The sequence below is a fragment of the Sorex fumeus genome, unplaced genomic scaffold (assembly GCF_029834395.1).
Source record: "Sorex fumeus unplaced genomic scaffold, SorFum_2.1 ptg000029l, whole genome shotgun sequence".
In the NCBI taxonomy this organism is placed as follows: domain Eukaryota; kingdom Metazoa; phylum Chordata; class Mammalia; order Eulipotyphla; family Soricidae; genus Sorex; species Sorex fumeus.
This window is the reverse complement of record NW_026606086.1, coordinates 17256829-17277789: the sequence shown is the minus strand read 5'-3', so window position 1 is coordinate 17277789 and position 20961 is coordinate 17256829. Positions and strand designations below refer to the sequence as shown.

General features: G+C 64.7%; 3 protein-coding genes across 3 annotated transcripts in view; 2 read left to right on the top strand and 1 right to left on the bottom strand.

The window, feature by feature from the left end:
• The window catches only part of EIF4A3 (eukaryotic translation initiation factor 4A3), a 107887-nt gene that overhangs the window by 23192 nt on the left and 63734 nt on the right, over window positions 1-20961 (top strand). The window lies entirely within an intron of this gene.
• CCDC40 (coiled-coil domain containing 40) lies at window positions 26-20451 on the bottom strand. Its single transcript, XM_056115366.1, has 21 exons — window positions 20338-20451; window positions 17686-17817; window positions 16645-16758; window positions 15507-15806; window positions 14679-14778; window positions 14402-14541; window positions 13694-13777; window positions 13404-13623; window positions 12453-12610; window positions 11986-12108; window positions 11275-11396; window positions 9127-9370; window positions 8838-9020; window positions 7383-7628; window positions 6544-6757; window positions 5757-5926; window positions 5296-5387; window positions 4225-4345; window positions 1233-1421; window positions 619-777; window positions 26-280 (listed from the first exon to the last, which is right to left on the bottom strand). The coding sequence occupies exons 1-21, from the start codon at window positions 20449-20451 to the stop codon at window positions 32-34; spliced, it is 3474 nt and encodes a 1157-aa protein (XP_055971341.1). The 3' UTR covers window positions 26-31.
• TBC1D16 (TBC1 domain family member 16) overlaps window positions 17702-20961 on the top strand; it is a 32282-nt gene continuing 29022 nt past the window's right edge. Inside the window, exon 1 of the mRNA XM_056115763.1 lies at window positions 17702-17773. The gene's annotated coding sequence lies outside the window, so the exon portion shown is untranslated. The remainder of the gene's footprint in view (window positions 17774-20961) is intronic.

Sequence of the window (20961 nt, the reverse complement as noted above, 5' to 3'; positions counted from 1 at the left end):
CCCGGCTGCCCCTGCCCTGGCCCTGGGATTTCTAGGAGGGCCAGGGCACGTCCCTTCTGTGGGCAATGGCCTGGACGACCTTGAGCAGGGCCTCCTGGAACTGCGGGTACTCATCGGTCACGTGGACCAGGATGGTGCTGATGAGGCCGGCCTGCGCGTGCAGGCGCTGTTGCTCGGCCCTCAGCCCCACCTCGGAGCGGGCCAGCAGCACGTAGCGGCCGTCCTTTACCGCCTGTAGGTGCTTCTGGCGCGTCTGCAGGGCCACCAGCTGCAGGAGGTTCTGGAGGGCAGGACACGCGGTCAGTTGCAGAGGGCATGGAGGGGTGCAGGCCAGAGTGGGGCTCCCTGGAGTGGCCAGCCTGGCACAGCAGGCCCGGAAGCGTGGCTGCTCTGACCATTCCTATTGACCACTGGGCTCAGGGGTGTCACTCCCCTCCTCACTCTCCTGGGGCCTTACACCACCCCCCCCACGAGTATTTTCCCCTGCGGATCATTCCAGGGGGTGCTGGGTGGACAGGCAGCTCCCATGTGCAAAGCCTGTGCCCAGCCCCCTGAGCCCCTCCCTGGCAGAGGTCTGGGGTAGAACCCCGGGGAGCAGGGATGGGGGAGCCATCTCACCTGCCGCTTGCGGGCCCGGAGCCCCTCCAGGCCCGACTCCAGCTCGTCCACCCTGGCCTGCAGCTCCGAGAGCTGCACCTGCTTCTCCAGCAACGCGCTGCCCAAGCCCTTCTGCGTCTCCTCCAGGTCCCGGATGGTCTGGGAGCTCTCCTCGGAGGCCTAGGGGGCAGAGAGGCTGCAGAGCATGGAGCCCCTGCCCTGGGGAGCCACTCTGCACCCTGGCCGCAGGGACACGGGGACCACACACAGCTGTGTGCCACGTGGGAGAGAGACACGGGACGGGGCGGGCAGTAGAGGGGACCCTAGCAGGTGAGGGTCCGTCCTGGGAGGCTGGCGTCCAGGACCCCAGTGCCATTGAGGAAAAAAAAAGTCTGGAAGCAGCTGGAAGCTGGCAGCAGGAGGGACGGCTGGCATGCGCCAGGGAAGGGAGCCGCGTGGCCCCAGCTGCCCCCTCCCCGCCCCAACCCACCCTACGCTGCACACCAGGCGCTAGCAAGGATGTGCCCAGAACCCCATGCCCGGAAGCAGGCTTGCCGGGTCCCAGCGCGGGCTCTTACCCAGCCCTCGCACTCCCAATGGTGGGGGCAGGCCACACGACCCCGCTGCCCGCCCACCTTGTGGGTCTCCCTGATCTTGCGGCGCAGCTCGGACAGCTTGTGCTGGAACTCCGTCCGCGTGAGCAGTTTCGTGTCCACCTTGGAGCGGCCCTGGGCGCTGGTGGTCATGGAGTCCCTGCGCGTCACTGCCTGCTCCATGCTGCGGATCAGCTTCTCCTGCTGCTTCAGCAGCTGCCCATAACGAACCTGGATATGGGCAGGACACGCACACCAAGCTGGGGGGCTGGCAGGGAAGCCCCGATAAGAGCTGGGAGTCCAGGATAGGGGGCTCTGCTGAGGGAGCAGACAGCCTCAGGAGCTCCCGCTGGGGGTACCACTCAAACCCATCCTCGGGACATAAAAGGTGACATTCGGGGAAAACAGATGGGCAGGGGGAGGAGGAAGCTTTCTAGAATGGTAAACGGGCCCAGTGTTGGATGTAGCAGAGCCCGTGACCAGGCGGGACCGGGCAGGGCAGGGCACCCCGGCCAGCAGCCCCAGGACTGGGCAGGGCCGAGCACCCTGGTCAGCAGCCCGTGACCTCCACGGAAGGAAGCACCGGGGTGGGTGGACAAGTGCCCAGCCTCAGACAGAGCCAGGACCTGCTTCCCACGCCCAAAGGCAGCTGCAGCCGGACCTCGAACCTGGCCGGCACCTGCCCACTCAACACTGCTGCCTTGGGCCAAGAGGTGGAGAGATGCCTAAGAGGGCAAAGGGCCAGTCCCCAGAGGCAACAGAACAGAGTGAAGATGAGGTCCCTGAGCCACTAGTGCGGATCCAAGTGACTGTTAATAAGGATATAGCCAGAAAAGAAACTGGGTGGGGGGAGGGACGGCAGCTCACACTCTCCCCAGCACACGGTGCTCGCGACCCACACAGGGCCCATGTGTGTGCACTCACACACATCTGCGCACATGCAGACACGAAACTCACACATTCATGCACAGACATGCTCGAGTTCGGTCTCCCAAGGAGAAGCGGGGACCCCCTACGCCAATGAGAAACCTTTCTCTCCACACTGGATTGTCAAACAGTCCAACATCTTGACAGAAACTGGTAAATCTTGCAAATCCACAGAAATATGCAAATGTGGATTTTATTTCTACATACTGACCACGTGCAGTTGGTAACAGACAAGATTAAGGCAGCATTATGACAAACTCTGCTGGGATACAACAAAGCCTGTGGGAGTCTGAAAATGACAGGCTCTGACACAAACTCAAACCCCAGAAGAAAAAGAGAAGGGGAGTTCTGTGGGGGGAGGGGTACACCAAGAATCGTCAGCTCACCCTCCCCCACCCGGCACCAACACAGCACATGCCAGATCCCAGAGGGACTGCTGCAAAAACCCACAAGCCCATCCTCATATGCCAGTGCAAGGTGACAGACACGAAGCTGGGCAGGAGAGACAGTGTGGCGGGTGGGATGCTTGTACCCTCCAGATGGTCCCCGGAGCCCACCTGGGTGAGCCAAGACTTCAGAGCCAGAAGCAGCCCTGAGCACCTCAAGGTGTGCTCAGACACAGCAACACGAAAAGAAAGACAATGTATTTCAAAGGATTTTGCTGAGGAAGAGGAACTGGAAAATCACTCAGGGACTTCTGAGCTCGACAGCCCAGGGCTGGATCAAGGGCAAGAACGGACCCACAACGGCCACCAGTCCCTCGCTGGGCAGTCTTTCCCAGCGGGCTGCCTCCTCCAGCACAAGCCAGAGCCTGGTCACTGGGGCCACCGGGTGGAGCATGTTAACTGTGTCCCCTAGGCAACAGGACAGCATAGGACAAGGCCAGGTCTGTATAATCTGAGTGTCTCCCTGGATCATCCACCCTACTACTCCAGGCCCAGCAGGCCGCTGCGGCTGCCTCCTCCTCCTCCTCCTCCTCCTCTCCCCCTCCCACCTTCATGCCTGAAATTACGCCCTGCTGAGCCACGCCCACCCCAGACCCGGAACCTAGGCCGGGCCTCCCCGCTCACTCTCAGACCGCCCCAATACCGCCCAGAGACACGCCCAAGCCCGGAGGCCACGCCCCCATGTCCCGCAGTCCTCACCCACTCTCAGAGGCCCCACCCCTTCTGCCCCCACCTTTTTTTTTTTAAATTTTATTAGTAAAACACCATGAGGTACAGTTGTAGACTTACAAATTTTTGTGCTTGGATTTCAATTATACAGTGATCAAATATCCGGCCCAACACCAGTGCCCATTTTCCACCACCATGGATCCCAGTATCCCTCCCACCCCCACCCCCCATCCCACCTTGCCTCTGTGGCAGGGCATTCCTTTTTGTTCTCTCTCTCCTTTTGGGTGTTGTGGTTTGCAACAGAGGCACTGAGTGGCAATCATGTTTGGTCTATAGTCTACTTTCAGCATGCTTCTCCCATCCTGGGAGGATCCTCCCAACACCCTTTATTTGGTGCTCCCTTCTCTATCTGAGCTCCCTTTTCTCCTAGCATGTGTGGCTGGCCTCCAAGCCATGGAGCAAACCTCCTGGTACTAATCTCGGCCACTCTTGGGTGTTAGTCTCCTATTTTGTTACTTTATGTTCCCCAGATGAATGCAATCTTTCTATGTCTATCCGTCTCTTTCTAACTCATTTTGCTTAACATGATACTTTCCATGTAGCACCACTTGTATGTAAATTTCATGACTTCATCTTTTCTAACACCTACATAGTACTCCATTGTATAGATGTACCAAAGTTTCTTTAACCAATCATCTGTTCTTGGGCATTCAGGTTTTTTCCAGATTCTAGCTAGGAAATACCAGATTCTAGCTAGGAAATACCTGATAGAGGCCATGCCCCTATGCCCGCCCTCCGAGGCCCCACCCCTTCTGGCCCCACCTTTTCTGCCCACTCTCAGATCCCTTCCTCTATGCCTCGTCGTCCTCCTCACCCCTCCCTGGCCCACCCTCCCCCCCCACTTCCAGGCCCCGCCCCAGCCTTGCCCTCCCCATCCACTTCTAGGCCCCGCCCCTCCCAGGCCCTTCCTCCCAATCCCCCTCCCCACCCACCTTCATGCGGTGGATCTCCATCCTCATGGTCTGGATCTCTGCCTGGCCAGTCTCCGAGTCCACGGAGTTGCGCATCTCTTTTGCCAGCTGGATTTTTTTCTCCCAGAGCATGATCTGATGTCTGGAGGAAGGTGCCAGGGTGAGGCTGGGAAATGAGGGGGCGTCTCCTGTGCTTCCCTGAGCCCACCAGCTAGGGCAGAGGCTCCCACCTTCCTAGGGCTCTCCCCTCCTCGTAGGAAGAAACGCCAATCGGCCAAAGCCATCGCACAGAGCTAGGGCGCTGGCCCTGCACGCGGCCACCCGGGTCCAAGCTCCACACCCCATATGGTGTCCTGAGCCTTGCCAGGAATTAGCTGGGAGCACCGCCAGTGTGGCTCCAACACAAAACCAAAATATCAGTCTGCGACCCCTGGAAATTGGGTGGGGGAGGCACACCTGGCAATGCTCGGAGCTTACTCCTGGCTCTGCGCTCAGAATCATTCCTGGTGGGACGAGGGACTACATGGGATGCCGGGACACAAGGCTCACACTGGACCCGCTGTACTACAGCTCCGGCTCCAAAGTACTTTCTTTAATCAATAGAGGGCAACGCTATGGCACCCACAGGTCCTACTGCCACCCCATTCCAGGGGTCCCCACTTGGGGAAATAGTACAAGGGACTCGTTGGTGAGGCTGAAGAAGAGCCAGGGCCTGGCATATGCAATACCCAGCACCGAAAAAAACAAAAAAGAAAAAAATAAAAATGGGGCAGGGTTGGGACATGACAAGGGTACGGTCAGTCACTTTCTGGCACCGCGCGGGACACTCAGCACCCTGGGCACTCTGGTGGCCTCAAGCTTCAAGCAGCCAGGCCTGCCTGGCGTGGCTTCTGGGTCCGCAAGCACAGTTGGGGGTGCCCCCCCCCGAAAAGTGATTTATTCAAAGTTTATGTGAAAGGAGCAACATGTTCTGGGTCCAGCGAGACATGGCCTGTCCAGGACCCTGCAAAGCCTGTAACTTTTTCTGGATTCTGCAGGGGTGAAGGGCCAGGGGGCTGGGGGGCTCTTGGTTGCCCCGGTTCTGGGACTCACTCGGCCTCGACCAGGTTGTTCATCAAGATGGTCTTCTCCTCGCTGAGCTGGTTCAGCTTGTCCTGCAGCTCGATGGTCTCCCTCTCCGCCTCCTGCAGGGTCGCAAGCGGCCAGTGTGGGGAGAAGCCAAGCGTGGGGCGGGGCCATCGTGGGGCGGGGCCAATGGGAATGGAGCCATTGTGGGGCGGGGCCATCGTGGGGCGTGGCCAATGAGGATTGAGCCAGCGTGGGGAGGGGCCAACATGAGGTGGGCCCAATGGGGATGTAGTCAATGTGGGGTGGGCCCAGTGTGGGTGGGGCCAACATGAGGCGGGGCCAACATGAGGCGGGGCCAATCGAATGGAGTCAGCGTGGGGAGGGGCCAGTGCGGGGAGGGGCCAACATGAGGCGAGTCCAATGGGGATGGGGCAAACATAGGGTGGGCCCAATGGGGGCCGGGCCAGTGGGGCAGCAGTGCCCACCTTGAGCATGCACAGGAACTCTTTGTGGGTCACCATGGCGTCCTGCTGCAGCTGCTCCGTGTTGCTGCGGTTCTGGCCTATGAGCACATTGAGCTTCGTGAGGTCGTGGTCCAGGCCCCGCATGTGTCGCTCGATCTGCTTCTTCTCCAGCTTCTCGGCGTTGATCTTGCCTGCCGGCGGGAGTAACCACACAGCCGCTGGCCACTATCCCAGAGAAGCGCAGATCCCCACCCCGCTGACCCTGTCCGACACAGGGAAGGGGCATTCCTGAGGTGTGTTTCCCCAGCCGGGCCCCTGTGCAGGACGGACCCTGGCAGGCAGGGGCGGGAAGCTCATGGTCAGCTGAGTCCCCCAGAGGGGCGTCTACTTCCTCCTGAGCTCCCGGGACAGGCGCTGGGCAGAAGCTTCCCCGAAGCCCCCAAAAGACACAACCGCTGGGAAGCAGCACGTGTCACCGCGTGTCCAAGCCCATGTGGCTCCCAGGCTGCCAGCACAGGAGGCAGGGTGGGGGGCAGTAGCAGCCCAGGAAGGGTGCCCACTCTGCACGCTGCACTGGCATAGCGAGGGCTCCAAGATTTAGGCCCGGCCCAGGGCAAAGTGAGGGGCCACGCCAAGCATGCTCAGGGATCACTGCTGGCTCTGTGTTCAGGGGTCTCTCCTGGCAGGGCTTGGGGGCCCCGATGGAGTGATGGGGATCAAACTGGGTTTATTAGCGTGCAAGGCCAGTGCCTCGCTGTCCTTCCCCGAGTGGGGTTTTGTGGATTTCGGGGCAGTGCCAGCGTCTCACTCTCGATTCGCAGCTTCTTCTGCTCCAGGATGCGCAGCTCCTTCCGGGAGGTGGTCACCGAGGCCAGGTGGTCCTCGCGCTCGTGTGTGGCTGCCACCATGTCCTGCTGTAGCCGGAGCCAGTTGACCTGTGCCTGTGTCAGGCTGGCACTGTGCTCCTCGATCAGTTTGCTCAGCCGCTTCATCTCCCTCTCCAGCGGCCCCACCTCTTCCCCCTGCAGCGACGGGGGAGGGGGGGTCTCCCAGTCATCACGGGGCTCAGTCCTGGGATGGGCATCTCCCCCGCTGTCACCACTGCCTGAACCCAAAGGGCTTTTGGAGGTCCCAGGTGGGCTCTGTGCGCCCTTAGAAGACATCCAGGGTGGCCAGAAGTTCTGGGCACCCCCGCCTCCTAGTCGGGCCGTGGCTGCAGGGGGAACCTGGCCTGCCGGAGTAGCCTGCTGGCCCCTGCCCCGTGCGAGCTGCTGCCTTAGACATGCCCGTAGTCAGCTCTGAGCGACCAGTCTGCACATCCGCCACCCCAGAACAAGGTGCTGGGCCCCACGGACCCCAGACCCCGTGGGGGAGGGGAGTGCAGGCCACTCTAACACCCATACTCCTGAGCTGCCTGGCTGTGGACCCCGTCTGTGCCCCAACCCCTGACTGCTCCTGCCCGTGTCCCCCTGACCTGCCTGTACCCGCCTATGTGCCCCCAACCCCTGTCTGTGCCCACCTGTGCCCCCGACCCTGTTCACCCCTGCACCCGTGCCAGCACCCCGCGTGCTCCCCCGCCCCCATGCTCCCCCACCCCCACATGGCCCCGTCCCCTCCCCACGCTCACCCCGCGCCGCCCTGGCTCACCCCCAGCTCCGACACCATCCTCTCCAACTGCTTGTTGAAATGGTTGATGGTGCTCTGCTTCCGCTCGATGAGGGTGGTGCGCCGCGAGATCTCGTTCTGGCTGTTGATGATGAAGTCGTTCACCCGCTTCACCTCCTTGTCCAGCTCAGCCAGCGTCTTCTCGTGCGCCTCCTGCCGGCAGCTGGTGTCGGTGATGTCCACTGTGGCCTGGGCGATGTCGCCTTCGATCTTGGAGAAGTGTGTCACCTGGCAGAGTGGCGGGCCAGGCTGAGCCGTGCGGCCCCGGGCAGCCCACGCTCCTGGCCTGTCCCCAGGCTCCTGGCTCAGTGCTCAGCAGGAAACCCTCTGTGCAGGGGGTGAACTGGGGGCGGCAGGATGCAAGGCAAGTGCCTTTGCCTTCTCTCTGGTCCAGACTGTTACTGAATAGATAACATGGTGTGTGGGCGGCGTGGGGGCAGAGAGCTGGACACTTCCAGCCAGCAGGCCCCATGATCCTGTGAGATCTGGGGGCTCCAGAGGACTCCTGCCCCCCCACTCGTGGGGACCCTGCCTGGCTTCCAGTTCTCTTGGTACTCCCCTGGGGTCATTGTAGACCCCCCAGGTGCTCCTGGGACCCCAGCTTCGGAAGGTCCCTCCGTCCACCCACACCACCAGACCAACTAGGGCCTTTGGGGAGGGCAAGGGGTGGGTGGGGGTTGTCTGTGCAGTCACTGACCTGGGGGCCTCCACTGCCCTCTACTGGACAGAGGTGGGAGCACATGCATAACCTGTGCTGGCCCCGGGGCTGGGCGCTGTGAGAACACCTTCCTGCCCACCGCACACCGGCCACCTCCTCTCACTCCCCGCTGGAAGGTCAGGTGCGAGGACAGTGTCCCCCTCCACACCGCCCAGAGCGACCGGGGACAGGTGGTGAGTGCCCAGCTGGAACCGTCACTCTCCACAGCCTGAAGAGCCTGAGGTGTTCAAGCCAGGGCCAGAGCAAAGGGAAGCGGCTGCTGTGTCAGGATGCGGCCCAGTGTGTGTGATACACACATGCATGTACACGTGTGCACGTGTAAGGTGAGCAGTGTACATGCGTGTCAGTATGTGCATGCATGTATATGCACATGTGCGTGTGACTTGTTGAATGTACATATGTATACGTGATTGCAAGTGTGTACTACATATATGTACATGTATGCCTGTGTACATGTGTGCATATGTGAGCGTGCAATGTATACGTGTGCGTGTGTATATATGTATGCGCCTGTGTGCTGTTGCTGACAAGACGCGTCGGCCTGCAAGGCATCAGTGCACATTTACAAACTTTCCAGGGGGATCGTGCGGGTGTCCGACAGGCTTCTCTGGAGGTGACCGATGAGCCGTTTGTCCGTCTCTCCGAGCTTTCTCCAGCCGAGAGGGGTGAGTGCGCATACCCGAGCTGCCCACCGCCCCGGGGGAGGGGAAGGCGCGTACCAGGCTGGTCTTCTGCTTTCCCAACTTCAGGATGAGCTGGTGGAAGGCTTTAGTCATCTTGTTGGAGGTGACCTGCTCCCGCAGCGTGTCCACCATATCCATCTCCATCTGCTTCCGCAGGTCCAGCAGAGCCTGGATATCCCTCTGCACCTCCTGCCGCTTCTCCACGGTGGCCGCGTGCTCCTGGGGAGGAGGAACGGTCAGGGTGGCTGTGTGCGCGCCCACCTGTGCACCCCCGAGAAGCGGACCGAATCGCCTGGGCCCCATGTGCTTTCGAGGGCAGCTGTACCGCCTGGGCCCTGCGCAGAGCCTCGTCTGTGTCCTGCAGCGTGAGGCGGTAGGTGCTGAAGTCGTTCTGCAGGGCCTCGTGCTTGCCCAGGCACTGTGCCGTCAACTTCCTCAGCACGCCCGCCTCGGTCTCTGCGCGATTCAGGACGCTCGCCAGCTTCTCATTCTTCACCTCCTCCCGCACGATGGACTTCTTGAAGCCCTCCAGCTCGCCGTCCAGGGAGCGGATCTGGTGCTGCAGCTCCCTGAGGGTACACCGAGGCTCGGGGAGGGCACAGCTGAGGTCACACCCCGGGGAAGGACTCGGGGCCTGTGTGAGCCAGAGCCCGGGAGGGGCCAGTTTGCCGGACGGTGCCCCTCTGCATTGGACATGAAGCGCGGGTACTCGAGATGCTGTCCCTGGGCTACTGCCTTCCCCTGAGAACACACTCTCACTTCGAGGGGCCGGCTGGGCAGCGCTTGGGGCCTCTTGGCCATGAGCCGGGTCTCAGGCGCCCACACCTGCCCCCACATGCTCATCTCCCATATCCCCCACCCTGGCCGCCTGCCTGGCGCCCCTGTCTTTCTTGTCACTTCCGGGCAGGGGTGTCGGGTCAGAGAAGCCTGCGTGAGGCGTCTGCCTCCTGGCTGCTCCGCTGACCTCATCTGGAAAGGGGCACTTCCTGTGTGTGAGGACACAGCCCCGGGGCTTGGGGCCAGGCGGGGGTAGAAAAAGCAAAGAGGGGCTGGAAGGTGGCACCACTGACCACCCCCCCCCCACAGCATCCCCAGCAGTGATTCACCCGGAGCACTGCCCCGGGAGTAGCCCAAGCACCACCGGGTGTATCCCCAATACAGAATGGAACAAAGTTGGCAGGGAGATGTGCACGAGGGTCTCTCTGCATGGGAACCTTAGCCCGGGGAGGCATGAGGGGACTGTGGCCAGTGCCGGCCCAGATCTGGGTGATGGAGTCTATTAGGAATTTCCAGGTGGGCCCGAACCACAGGATAGCGGGGAGGGACTTGCCTGGCACAGCTGACAGCTAGGAGTAAGTCCTGAGTGTCACGGGCTGTGGCCCCCAAACCAAACGCAGCTCTAGAGCCAGCACAGGAGGGCACAGTCCTGAGGGGGGCAGAGGGCACCCGGGGAGCCCCCACCCGCTCCAGGCACCACCCGCGGGTGTAGGGAAGCTGCAGGGTGCCCAGCCCGGAGACGGGAAGGCTGGGTTGGTGCTTCTGTGTGTGCAGTGCTGGGACGGCAGTCCCTGCCTTCTGGGGCCTGCATGCAGGAGGCCCCACTTTCCACCCAGCCCCGTATGGTCCCCTGAGCACTGGCGTGGGAGCAGCCCTCCCAGGGCAGGATGCTGGGCCCCCCCAGCTGAACCCCTGAATTTATCCCTGTGCCGTGTGCTTTTGGGGGACATGTGCGGAAACACAGGTGCCTTGCCAGCTTGCCTGGTCCAGTGCTCAAGGCACCTGGCATCAACCAGCTGACCAGGGCACCAGGGCTGAGGACTATGCCAGGGTAACAGTCACAGCCGTGGGCAGGCCGTAGGGGGCTTGGGGACAAGCTACCACATGGCATCAAACTCCAGGGCGCTGGGGATCCATGTGTGGCCCTGTGCCCAGGGCAGTGAACTGTGCCCCATGTTGGCAAGGACAGGGTGCCCACTGGGAGGGGCCATGGCCTGTGGCCTGGCTGCCATGTCACTGTGGGGATACATGAGCCTGCGGGCACCATGGGCACATCCAGACATGCCTGTTCTTCAAAGTCTGTGGATATACCTCTCTCCTGCCCTCCCAGCACTGAGACAGTCCAGCCCAGGCCGGGGCAGCCAGGGCCCTGCAGCCGGCCTAGCTGGCCTGTGCCAAGGGACCCTGGTCACCGGCCACAGGGTGGGTGGCAGCGGTGCGGTGTCCAGGAGCCCCCCACCTCCCACTGGAACCCAAGCTGCACAAGGGGGTCCCGCTGGCCAGCAGAGAGGGACCGAGGGCTCGGGGATGAAGGTGCATGTGTGTGGACGCAGCACTGCAAGGCGGCCGGACAGCAGACCCAAGGCACCCTCTGCTGGATGAGTGTCCTCTCCGCATGGACTCGGCCCCAGGGCTCCTGTGGCAAGCAGTTCAGAAGGACTAACAATGGCAGAGGTCTGCTTGCAGGAGGCCATACCTGAGCGCCTCCTGGGCCACATGGTGGGCCTCGTCCCGGCCACGCATGCTCAGCAGGCTGCTGCCCCACTGCTTCAGGATGCGCTGCTTCTCCAGCAGGATGGCGTCTATCTCCAGGCAGGCCTGCAGGCAGCAAGTGGGGTGCCATGGGTGCCCCCCAGCACGGCCACAGCCTCTCTCGGACACCCCCCCCCCCCGCAGGGCTGTCTCAGCCCTCGTGGCACCGGGCGACCAGGATCATGAGGCCACTGACCGGGCAGCACAGCCGGGCCTGTCTGGCTGCCTTGCCAAACCCGTGTCCCCAGACACTCAGGCAGGGGTTCATGTCCCACACGCCGGCCTTCCCTTCCTGCATGGCTGCCTCTGAGAAACTAACAGCACTTCGTCTTCCCAGATCACAGTAGCCATGTCCAGCTAGGGCCCTGGCAGGGACGTTCCAGAGTGAGTGTGCTCTGGGCTGGGGTCGGCAGCTGTCCCAGGCACACACGAGTGACTGTTGTGTGTCCAGGCCATGGGCTTCAACCTGGGTCACACCTGCCTTGAGCTTACAGCCGGTCACTGTGGTTTGGGGGTTAGTCCCGCACGACAGAGGGTGGGCAGCAGAGGGATGGTGGCCCTCCCCGAGACCCCTGGTATTGCCATTCTGGGTGGCTGGGCTGTCTTGTCCGGGTGACCCAGGATGCTCAGATATTGCCCAGGGCACGGCTCTCACCTCGCTGACCGCTTTCCTGAGGGTGCGAGTGTCCTCAGCCTGGGCACTGCGTTGGGCATCCAGCAGGGCGATCTGCTCCTCAAGGTCACTGACCTGCCTGGTCAGCCTGTCCACGTGCAGGTCCTGTGAGACGCACAAGAGGCCATCTCAGAGTCCTGGGACTGCGCACAGGCCTTGGGTGGGGCGTGGCCTGGGCGTGAGGCCAGGGGAGGGGAGGGGCCTGGGAATGGGGCGGGGCCTAGGCAGGGGCAGGCCTGGGCGTGGGGGCGGGGCCTAGGCAGGGGCAGGCCTGACTGTGGGGGCGGGGTGTGGGGAGGGGCCTGGGCACAGGGCGGGGCCTAGGCAGGGGCAGGCCTGACTGTGGGGCGGGGCCTAGGCAGGGCAGGGCCTGACCGTGGGGCGGGGCTTGGGGCGCGGTGGGCAGGGCTTGACCATGGGGCAGGGCCTGGGCAGGGGCAGGCGGGCACCTGAAGCTGCTTCTCCTTCTCGGCGCGCAGCCGCTCCCCCTCCGCCTTCTTCACCACCTGCCGCATCACGCGGATGTCGTCACACACATCCTCCTCCACGTTCCGCGTATAGAACACATGCAGCAGTAGCTTCTCCAGCTCTGCCTGCAGCCCCGCCACTGCGGGCACGGGCACAGGGTCACACGGGGGTACAGGATCACACGGGGGCACGGTCACACGGGGGTACAGGGTCACACGGGGCACAGGGTCACACGGGGCACAGGGTCACACGGGGCACAGGGTCACATGGGGCACAGGGTCACATGGGGCACAGGGTCACACGAGGGCACAGGGGCCATGGGGTCACACGGGGCAAAGAGGCACACAGGCACAGGGTCACACGGGGGACAGGGGCCACAGGGGGCATAGGGTCACACGGGGCATGCAACCTGCACCATATGAGAAGCGCCCCCCCATGCCCATTACACCCTCCCCCCACAATCCCCCCCAGAGACCCTTAGTGCTGGTGATGCCTTTTCCTGCCCTTCTCCTGATACTGTGGTTTGAAGCCACAGAGACACTCTGCTTTCGTTTTTCTCCCTCTGCAAAACTTTCTGGGATTTTTTTTGGGGGGGAGTCACACCCAGCGATGCACAGGGGTTACTCCTGGCTCTGCACTCAGGAATCACCCCTGGCGGTGCTCAGGGGACCCTATGGGATGCTGGGAATTGAACCCGGTTTGGCCGTGTGCAAGGCAAACGCTCTACCTGCTGTGCTATCACTCCAGCTCCTTTCTGGGATATTCTTGTGCGGCTTTGAGTGCTCTGACCCCCCATGGGCTGCGTGGGGCGCCACAGCGAGGGTGAGAGAGGGTCCATGTGTGGAGAGAGCCTTTGGTGGGTGCTCGGACAGTGACCCAGGAAACTGCAGCGTGAATGAAGTGTGGGCGCGGGCCACGGGAAGGGGCCTTACGCTTCCTGCGCTCCTGCTCGGCCTCCTGGCTCGCCTTGGCGTAGTGCTGGCGTACGGCCTGCAGCTCGTCCTCCCGGTGCCGCCGCTCGGTGGCTGCCCGCGCGTGCTGCTCGTGGCTCTTCTCCAGCTGCGCCTGCAGCCCCGCCAGGCTCTGCTGCGCCCCGTACAGCTGCACCCCCAGCTCCTGCCGCTGCGCTTTGCTCTGCTTGGTGGCCACGTTCTGGGGGCCAGAGACGCGCATAAGGCGGGCCCCTACGGTGGTCCCGGGGGCTCGGGGCGGCCCTGCTCACCAGCTCCCGGAGCTCCAGCTGCAGCGCCTCTATCTGGCTGGTGAGGTGGCGCTTCAGGGCGGCCTGGAACCTCACCATCAGCGGCTGGGAGCAGGGAATGCGCAGGTGACTCCTGGGACAGGACAGCCTCCTCTACCTTCTATTTTGTATTAATTTGGGGCCACATTTGGCAGTGCTCAGGGCTGACTCCTGGATCTGTGCTCAAGGATCACTCCTGGCGGTGCCAGGGATAGGACCCGGCTCGGCCATGGGCAAGGCAAGTGTCTCAGCTGTACGGTGGCCCCAGTCTCGTGCCCTGCTTCTACCCAGGACTCAATCCAAAGGCTACTCCTAAGAGCCGCCGGGTCTCAGTCCAGGCACAGAAGCCCTGGGGGTGCATTTTGGTGAAAGGGCGGACAACCTGGGGCGGGCCTGTCACCTGCGCCCAGGGAGGCCAGCCCAGCTCCCACAGGCCCCTTTCCTTGTGAGAGCCCTGGGTGCCTGCCACCCTGGGCACTGTGCCCAGCCCCCTGGTGTGTCAGACAAGATTTCCTGGACGTTTGCTGTGGGGGTGGGGTGGGGGATGAACTTCCTGCTGGCAGTGCCGAGAAGCCCGGGATGTCGGAGCTCAGGGCCGATGGGTGTCGGCTGGCCAGGGCTGGGCTCAGTGACACCCCCTCGCCCCCTGGAGGGGGACCTGGGGCCCAGAAAGGTGGGGGGGTCGCTCACATGGTCTGGAGCCAGGACCACCAGCGGGGACTCTCCCTCCGATTCCTCGCTGCCCTCTGACCCGGCCCTCTGCTCCTGGGCCTCCTCCACCGAGCTCAGGTGCTGCAGCTGGTGCAGGAACATGGGCTGCGGCCTCTCCTCTGGGGACACACGAACGCGGGAGGGTCGGCTTCCTCTCGGGAAGGGGTGCTTGAGGTGGGGTGGCCCGTGGGATGGGGTCGGGCTCTCTGGGGTGCCGGAGCAACTCTCAGGACCCGTCCGTGGGTCAGGGGCAGACCTGGCTCCTGCAGGGAGGTGTCCGTGCTGGACGAGGCGGGCAGGCTGTCCTGGCTGAGCTGCAGGTGGTGCCGCCCCCACGCAGGCTCCTGCGACGGCTCCTGCAGATCACCAGGTTCCCAGGCCAGGCAGCCGCGAGGGGCCCCACCACTCATCCACATCTCCCCCAGGCGAGGCCCCATGTGCTGCCTCTGGGACAGAGACCCTGAGACTCGGGTGGGGGGACCCTAGCACTGCTGCAAAGACCACGGGACAGGGGTGGACATGGGGCCCGGACACCTGTCCTCCTCTGGGTGTGTGTGTGGGGGTGAGGGGGTCTGTGGCGGGGTTGTGTGTGTGTGTGCGTGGTTCTGTGTATGTGCCTGTGGGTCTGTGGGGGGACTTGTGGGGGAGTCCTTTTGTGGGGGAGTTCTTTTGTGTGTCTGTGTGTAGGGGTCTGTGTATGAGGGTCTATGGGGCATCTGTGTATGAAGATCTCTGTGTGTGGGTCTGTGTGTGTGTGTGGGTCTGTGTGTGTCTGTGTATGGAGGTCTGTGAGGGGTCTGTGGGGGGGGGGTCTGTCTCTATGGGCCCTGTGTCTGTTTCTCTGGGGTGTCTGTGGGAATGTGTGGGTAATCCAGGGGTCGCGGGCCCCAGCACTGCCCCGGGGAAGCTGTTTGCGTGTGACTGAGGTCATTGAACCACATTCTCGGGGGCGCCTGCTGAGCATGTGTGATGCTCCGTGTCACTCTCTAGGACACGGCAGAGAGGGGGCCGGAGGTTGGAGGTGGGTACCCAGGAAGTGACCCTCGTGCCACTCTGCCCCCAGGGCACCCGCAGGGCTCCTCACCGTGATGCTGGTCAGGGAGACCTCTGCTGACACCCTCGGCCGCGGTTCCGCCTCGTGATGCACCTCCGTGCGGTCGTCCAGGGGCACGAGCCCCTCTGAGGACTCCTCCTCGGTCCTGTTCCCTGAAGTCTGCTCTGTCCCTGGGCTGGGCAGCTCCTCCGGGGAGCTGGTCTCTGAACTGGTCTTGGATTCCTGGACCTCCCAGTCCTCCTGCCCCTCCTCCGACTCCGAGGCTCCAAGGCTGCCCATGTCCTCCTCACTTTCCTCTCCCTGCTCGCCGACCTCCTTGGAGGGTGACACCTGCGACCAGGTGTCCAGGGGAAGGTCAGAAGGGAACAGGGTGGGCCTGGACCCTGGGGTGACCTTGGGGGAAGTCCCCGCAGGGTTTGGGGTTCGACTTTCTGTAGAGCTGCAGACCAGCACGAAATGAGTAGGGGAACCTCAGAACGGGAATGGGGTGGCCTGTGGTCTCAGTGGCCTCCATGCCGTGGACGGCAAACACTACATGAGGTTGGGCCCAATGCTGTCCCCAACAGAGCCCAGAAAGAGCCCAGGTCCCCTCCGGAGTCTCACCGGCAAGCTTCCATCCTCCTGGCCCCCTGCTCCATCTGAGGGGGAGGCTGCGTCTTCTGGGGGATTAGTGTCCTCTGGGGGTTCCCTGCAGGATGAAGCCTGTCCTAGCTTCCTGCAGCTCTTCCCTGCCCGGTCACCTGCCACCTGGACCCGCGGCCCAGCTCCCTCCTCCAAGCACCAGCCTCCCTCCCGCCTTGGGGTGCCCAGGAGAGGAGACTCCTGGAGTCCCTGCAGGAGTGACTGGCCCTCACAGTGACTGGGGCTGAGGGCCCTGGACTCCTCACCAGGACAACTGTGAGGTTTGCCAATGCCTCCAAACACCCCGAAAAGACAGGCCCACCGCACCCCACTCTGCACATTCTCAGCACCGCGCTGGGACCTGGAACCAGGGGACTGCCCAGCTGAGGGGCCTCAGTCTCCACACTGACCTACAGGCCCTATCCCAGGAAGGACGGACTTGGCGGAGGCCCCGCCCTCAGGAGCAGCAGGCCCCGCCCATGGAGGCCCCGCCCCGACGCAGCTGACCCGCCCCCAGGAGCCGCAGGCCCCGCCCCAGAAGCCCCACCCCGCGACCCTCTGGGTCGGCCGCGGAGGCGGGGGTGCGGGGTGTGGGAGCGTTGCGGTTGCCATGGTCACGGCTGGCCAGCTGGTGTCGCTGGAGCCGAGCGCCCCCAGCGAGCTGGGAAGGAGGCGGGAGGGACGCGGAGGACAAAGGGACGGGTGGGGAGCGGCGGGGCGCGGGGTGCGGGACGGTGCGGGGCGGCCGGGCCCGCAGAGGCCGCAGGAGGCGTGGGGGGGAAGGACCCTCGGCGCGGGCACCGCTCACCCGACCCGCTGGCCGCCCGGTTCTGCCATAGTCGTCACCAGGCGACGCCGTCAACATCCGGGGGCGGGGCGCAACGGGGCGGGGGCTCAACGGGCCGGGGGCGCGCGGGGGCGGGGCGCAACGCGGGCGGGGGCGCGCGGGGGGGCCGCGGGATACCGGAGGCGGGGGCCTACGGGGGGCGGGGCCGTACAGGGACCGGGGTGCGGGGCGCGGGGCGCGCGGGGTTAGGGGCACGGGATGCGGGGTGCTGGGGGCGCGCGGGGTGGGAGGCGCGAGATGCGAGGGACGGGGGGCGGGGGCGCACAAGGACGGGGGCGCGGGCTGCGGGGGGCGGGGGCACACTGGGATGGGGTCGCGGGGCGGGGTGCCTTTGTGCGCTTCTGCTGGGGAAGCGGGTTGAGGCGTGTCCCCTTGGCAACGCTGAGACTGGCTCGTCCCGCAGCTCGTCTTCGACCCTCTCCTGCCTCAGTTTCTCTAAGGCGCTGCCCGGGTCGCCGAGGCCAGCGCGTCCGACCTGGGCCCCAGGGCGGGGTGCGGAGGGGCTTCGGGGGACCCCAGCTGGACACCCCCCGGCGTCTCCAGGCCGGGCCCTGCGGGAGGGTCCAGGCGGGTGGACCCCCGCCCGCGGGAGGAGCGCGCACGTGGCGGGGCCCTGGCCCGGCCAGCTCAGGGGACGGGGGGCGGGGGACGGGGACCGGGCCAGCTCGGGGGCGGGGGGGCGGGCCGAGCCGGATCCGGGGGCCGGGCCTCGTCGCGCGTCCCCGCCCCGCCGCGCCTCACTGGAGGCGGCGGCGGTGGCGGCGGCGGCGGCGGCTCCTCCGGCTCCGGATCCGGATCCGGGGCGAATCGGGCCCCGCTGCGGACCCGGGTGGGTGTCGGGTCGGGCCGGGGCCGCGGGACGGGGTCGAGGGGCTGCGGGGCGGGGCGGGGCGCGGGGCCTGGGCCGGGCCGGGAGGGGCGCGCGGGGCCCGGGTCCGCCGGACGCGCTCCGGGGCTCGGCCCGGGGCTGGGGGCGCCGCGGCCCGGCCGGGTCCCTCCACGCGGGCGCGCCGGCCTCGGAACGGAGCTCGGGTCTTTGTCCGGCCGGGGCCGTCGGGACGCGCGTGCGAGCCCCGGAGGGTCGCGGCGCCCCCAGCCCCGGGCCTGTCCGATCTGCGCGCTGGGTTCCCCGGTCCTGCGGGTGCTAGTCTGGCCGCTTAGCAACTGCTCTAGGCCCCGCTCCAGCCCCCTTGCTCCTCACTTAGAAAAAAGGAGAGCAAAGAAGAAGGAAAGCAAATTAAGGCTGCCGAGAATAACTCGGAGCCCGCCAGCAGCCGCTCCGAATCCTCCTGTTCCCACACGGCGCTTGGCGCTGGCAGAAATAGGATCCAGGCCCGCTCGGGGTCCCGGGCTCTGCCCCCGGCCTCCCTGGTGCCCGCGCCCGAAGGGTCGGCGCCCTCGGAGCAGCTCTCCCCCCAGGCCTGCCCCCCGGCCTCAGGGAGAAAGTCTGGAGTCGGGTCTCTTCCGGAAATTCTTCACGGGGAACATCAGTGTGGGGACTAGTGGACAGGGCACTGGCCAGAGCAGAGGTTTTGCCCGGGTGCGCGTGCGTGTGCGCGCGCGCGTGGGGGGGTGCCCAGCCCAGTGGAGAGGGGAGGTGCGAGTAGCATCTGGAGAAGGTGCCGCCCCAGCAGCGGGTGCTCAGGTGGCAGCCGGGGGCATAGCCAAGGGGCGGGAAGTCACCCCAGAACGTAGCGACGGTGGCCTGCTCTGGGGGAGGCCGGGGCACAGCCTCACCCTGACCCAAGCGCCCCCCCTTCCCTCCCAGGAGCCCGAGCTGCACGTTGGTGCGCAAGGTGGGCGCGTGGGCAGGGCGCCCCCAACCATCCGGAGCCGGCAGGAATGACGGTGGGCGCGGGCGCCTGTGTTCCCGTTGCTTCTCCTGTGAGCTCCCGCTGGTCAGCGATGCCTCCAGCCTGGACACGAGTGTCCAAGGAGAGCAGCGCCTAGGTCGCCCCCTCTCTGGGCACCGGCTCTGCAGGGGGGTGCAGTGCTGTGGCTGGAGGCGTGGCCTCCCAGCCAGCTGCGGGGGCTGCCACTCTGGCCCGGATGACCTCATTGCCCCGTGTCACCAGCACAGCTGCGCCTGGCGTGTGCCCAAGTTTGGTCCTGCGTGTTCTCCGTGCATGCGGCTGCCCTGGGCTCCATCCTGGCACCACACTGGAGCCTTCCAGGAGCCTGAGCACTGGCGGGTGCCCCATGCAAAAAGAAAAGCCCACTCCCAAACCTGAGCCCTGCAGGCTGCACACTTTGCCAGTCACACCCGTGTCTGCTTCTGGTTTCTTTCCTGGCTCACCTAGGGTGCTCAGTGCTCAGCTCCACACCCCTCCCACCCCTCTGGGACACCAGCTCTGGGACACCGACCCCCACAACACCATGCCTGCGTCCCTCCCAATCTGTCCCTGATGGCCTTGTGCTCAGGAGCCTGCAGGGGACCATGTGGGTTCTGGGGATTCAGACCAGGGCCCCCACATACGGGTCGAGTGCCAGGACCACCGGGCACCCGCTTACCTCTGGCCCTCGGCCACTGCATGTTGGCCCCAGACCCGCCCCCCCCCCCCAGGCTATGCTCGGAAAGGCCGTTCCCGGACCCCCATGCAGGTGCCTCAGCTCGGGACACCGCCAGGACTCAGTGCTCACCATGCCGTGTTCTTTTACTGCCCATCCTGTAGCACCACTCGGCCTGGCCAGCATGGGAAGGACGGGTGCGTGGGGAAGGACGGGTCAGCCCCGCTCCCCTAGCCCAGGAGACGGGGTGCAGTTCCGGGGCGGTGGGGTTGGGAGCTGCCGTGAGCGCGTGCTCCCTGCATCTGCTGTGGGCTGGCCGGGCCGAAACACCGGCTGTTGTTCGTCCAGCACTCCCTGGCTGGGCCTGGGGTGGTCTCCTCGTCCACCAGGGGGTCAGCCCCTGAGGGCGGCCGGCGTCACTCACAGGCTCTTGGTGGACCCCATGACCTGGACCCCAGGTCTGCACCCCTCTGGCCCCCCTGAGATGCCGGCTCTGGACTCTGACCCTCCACAACACCGTGACCGCGTCCTCCCCAGCCTGTCCCCGATGGCTCTCCCTTCTTCGTCCTGCTTTTTGGGGGCTCTTGAGGACCCTCCCATCCGAGTCCCATTTCCTGGCCCTGGGCGGCTGCTCCAGCTCTGTGGGGTGCATCGGGACCTGCCTGGCCTGGCCGGGGTCCTCCTGGGGCGGGGGGGCGGGGGGGAGCTTCGGGGGAAGCTGTGTTCCTGGCTGGCTCCCTGCACATCCCCATCCTCTCTGGAGAGGCTGAGGCCTTGGGGTGGTCAGGTCAGTGCCTGGGGCCTCACACTGCCCACAGCCCTGCCTCTGGCCAGCTTCCGGGGCTATGGACGTGGTGCCCAGGGTTCCTGGGGTCTCCGCAGAGCCTGCCCAGGCAGCTGCACGGGGTCCACCGGGCGCCCGCCCTGCTCGGCCATCAGGCAGCTGCCACAGTCGGGGGCAGGGTGCGGTCCCTCCGCGTTGCCTGGAGACAGATCCATGTCTGTCACCTGACCCGCGCCTGGCCCCTGGTTGAATGGCCCAGTGCAGGTGGCCACTTGGGGACAGCCCCTCACTCCCGCATCCCCGCCCCGTCGGTTCCTCTGCTGCCCCTCTGCTGGGTCTTCCTAGATACTTCTGGAAAGGACTTCTGCAGCTTTGGACGGAAAGGATGATGGCCCTGTCCGGGGTAGGAGGTGTCCCTGCGTCCCTTCCCGGAGCTGGCAGGGGGCTGGTCTGGGGGAGCCCGTGACCTGGACCCCCTCTGGAGAGGGGGCTGCCTGGGGCGTGATCTCTGCTGTTCTTTGTTAAAATATTTTGATTTTTTTTTTATTGCATCATGGTGAGACACACAACTCCAAAGTTGTTTGTGAATGAGTTTCGGTGACACAATGTGTCCCTTCACCAGTGCTTGTTTCCCATCACCAGCGTCCCCAGTATCCCTTCTGCCCCACCCCCAGCCTGCCTCTGTGGCTTACACTTTGCTTCTCTCCCTCCCTCTCTCCCTCTTT

Coding starts and splice junctions, on each gene's coding strand:
- CCDC40 (XM_056115366.1), bottom strand. CDS start 20,451: ATGGATCTGTCTCCAGGCAACGCGGAGGGACCGCACCCTGCCCCCGAC. Junction 5,927..6,543: donor GAAGAAGCTGCGAATCGAGA/GTGAGACGCTGG, acceptor TCCCGCCGGCAG/GCAAGATCAACGCCGAGAAG. Junction 281..618: donor TCCGGGCCCGCAAGCGGCAG/GTGAGATGGCTC, acceptor CCTGCCCTCCAG/AACCTCCTGCAGCTGGTGGC.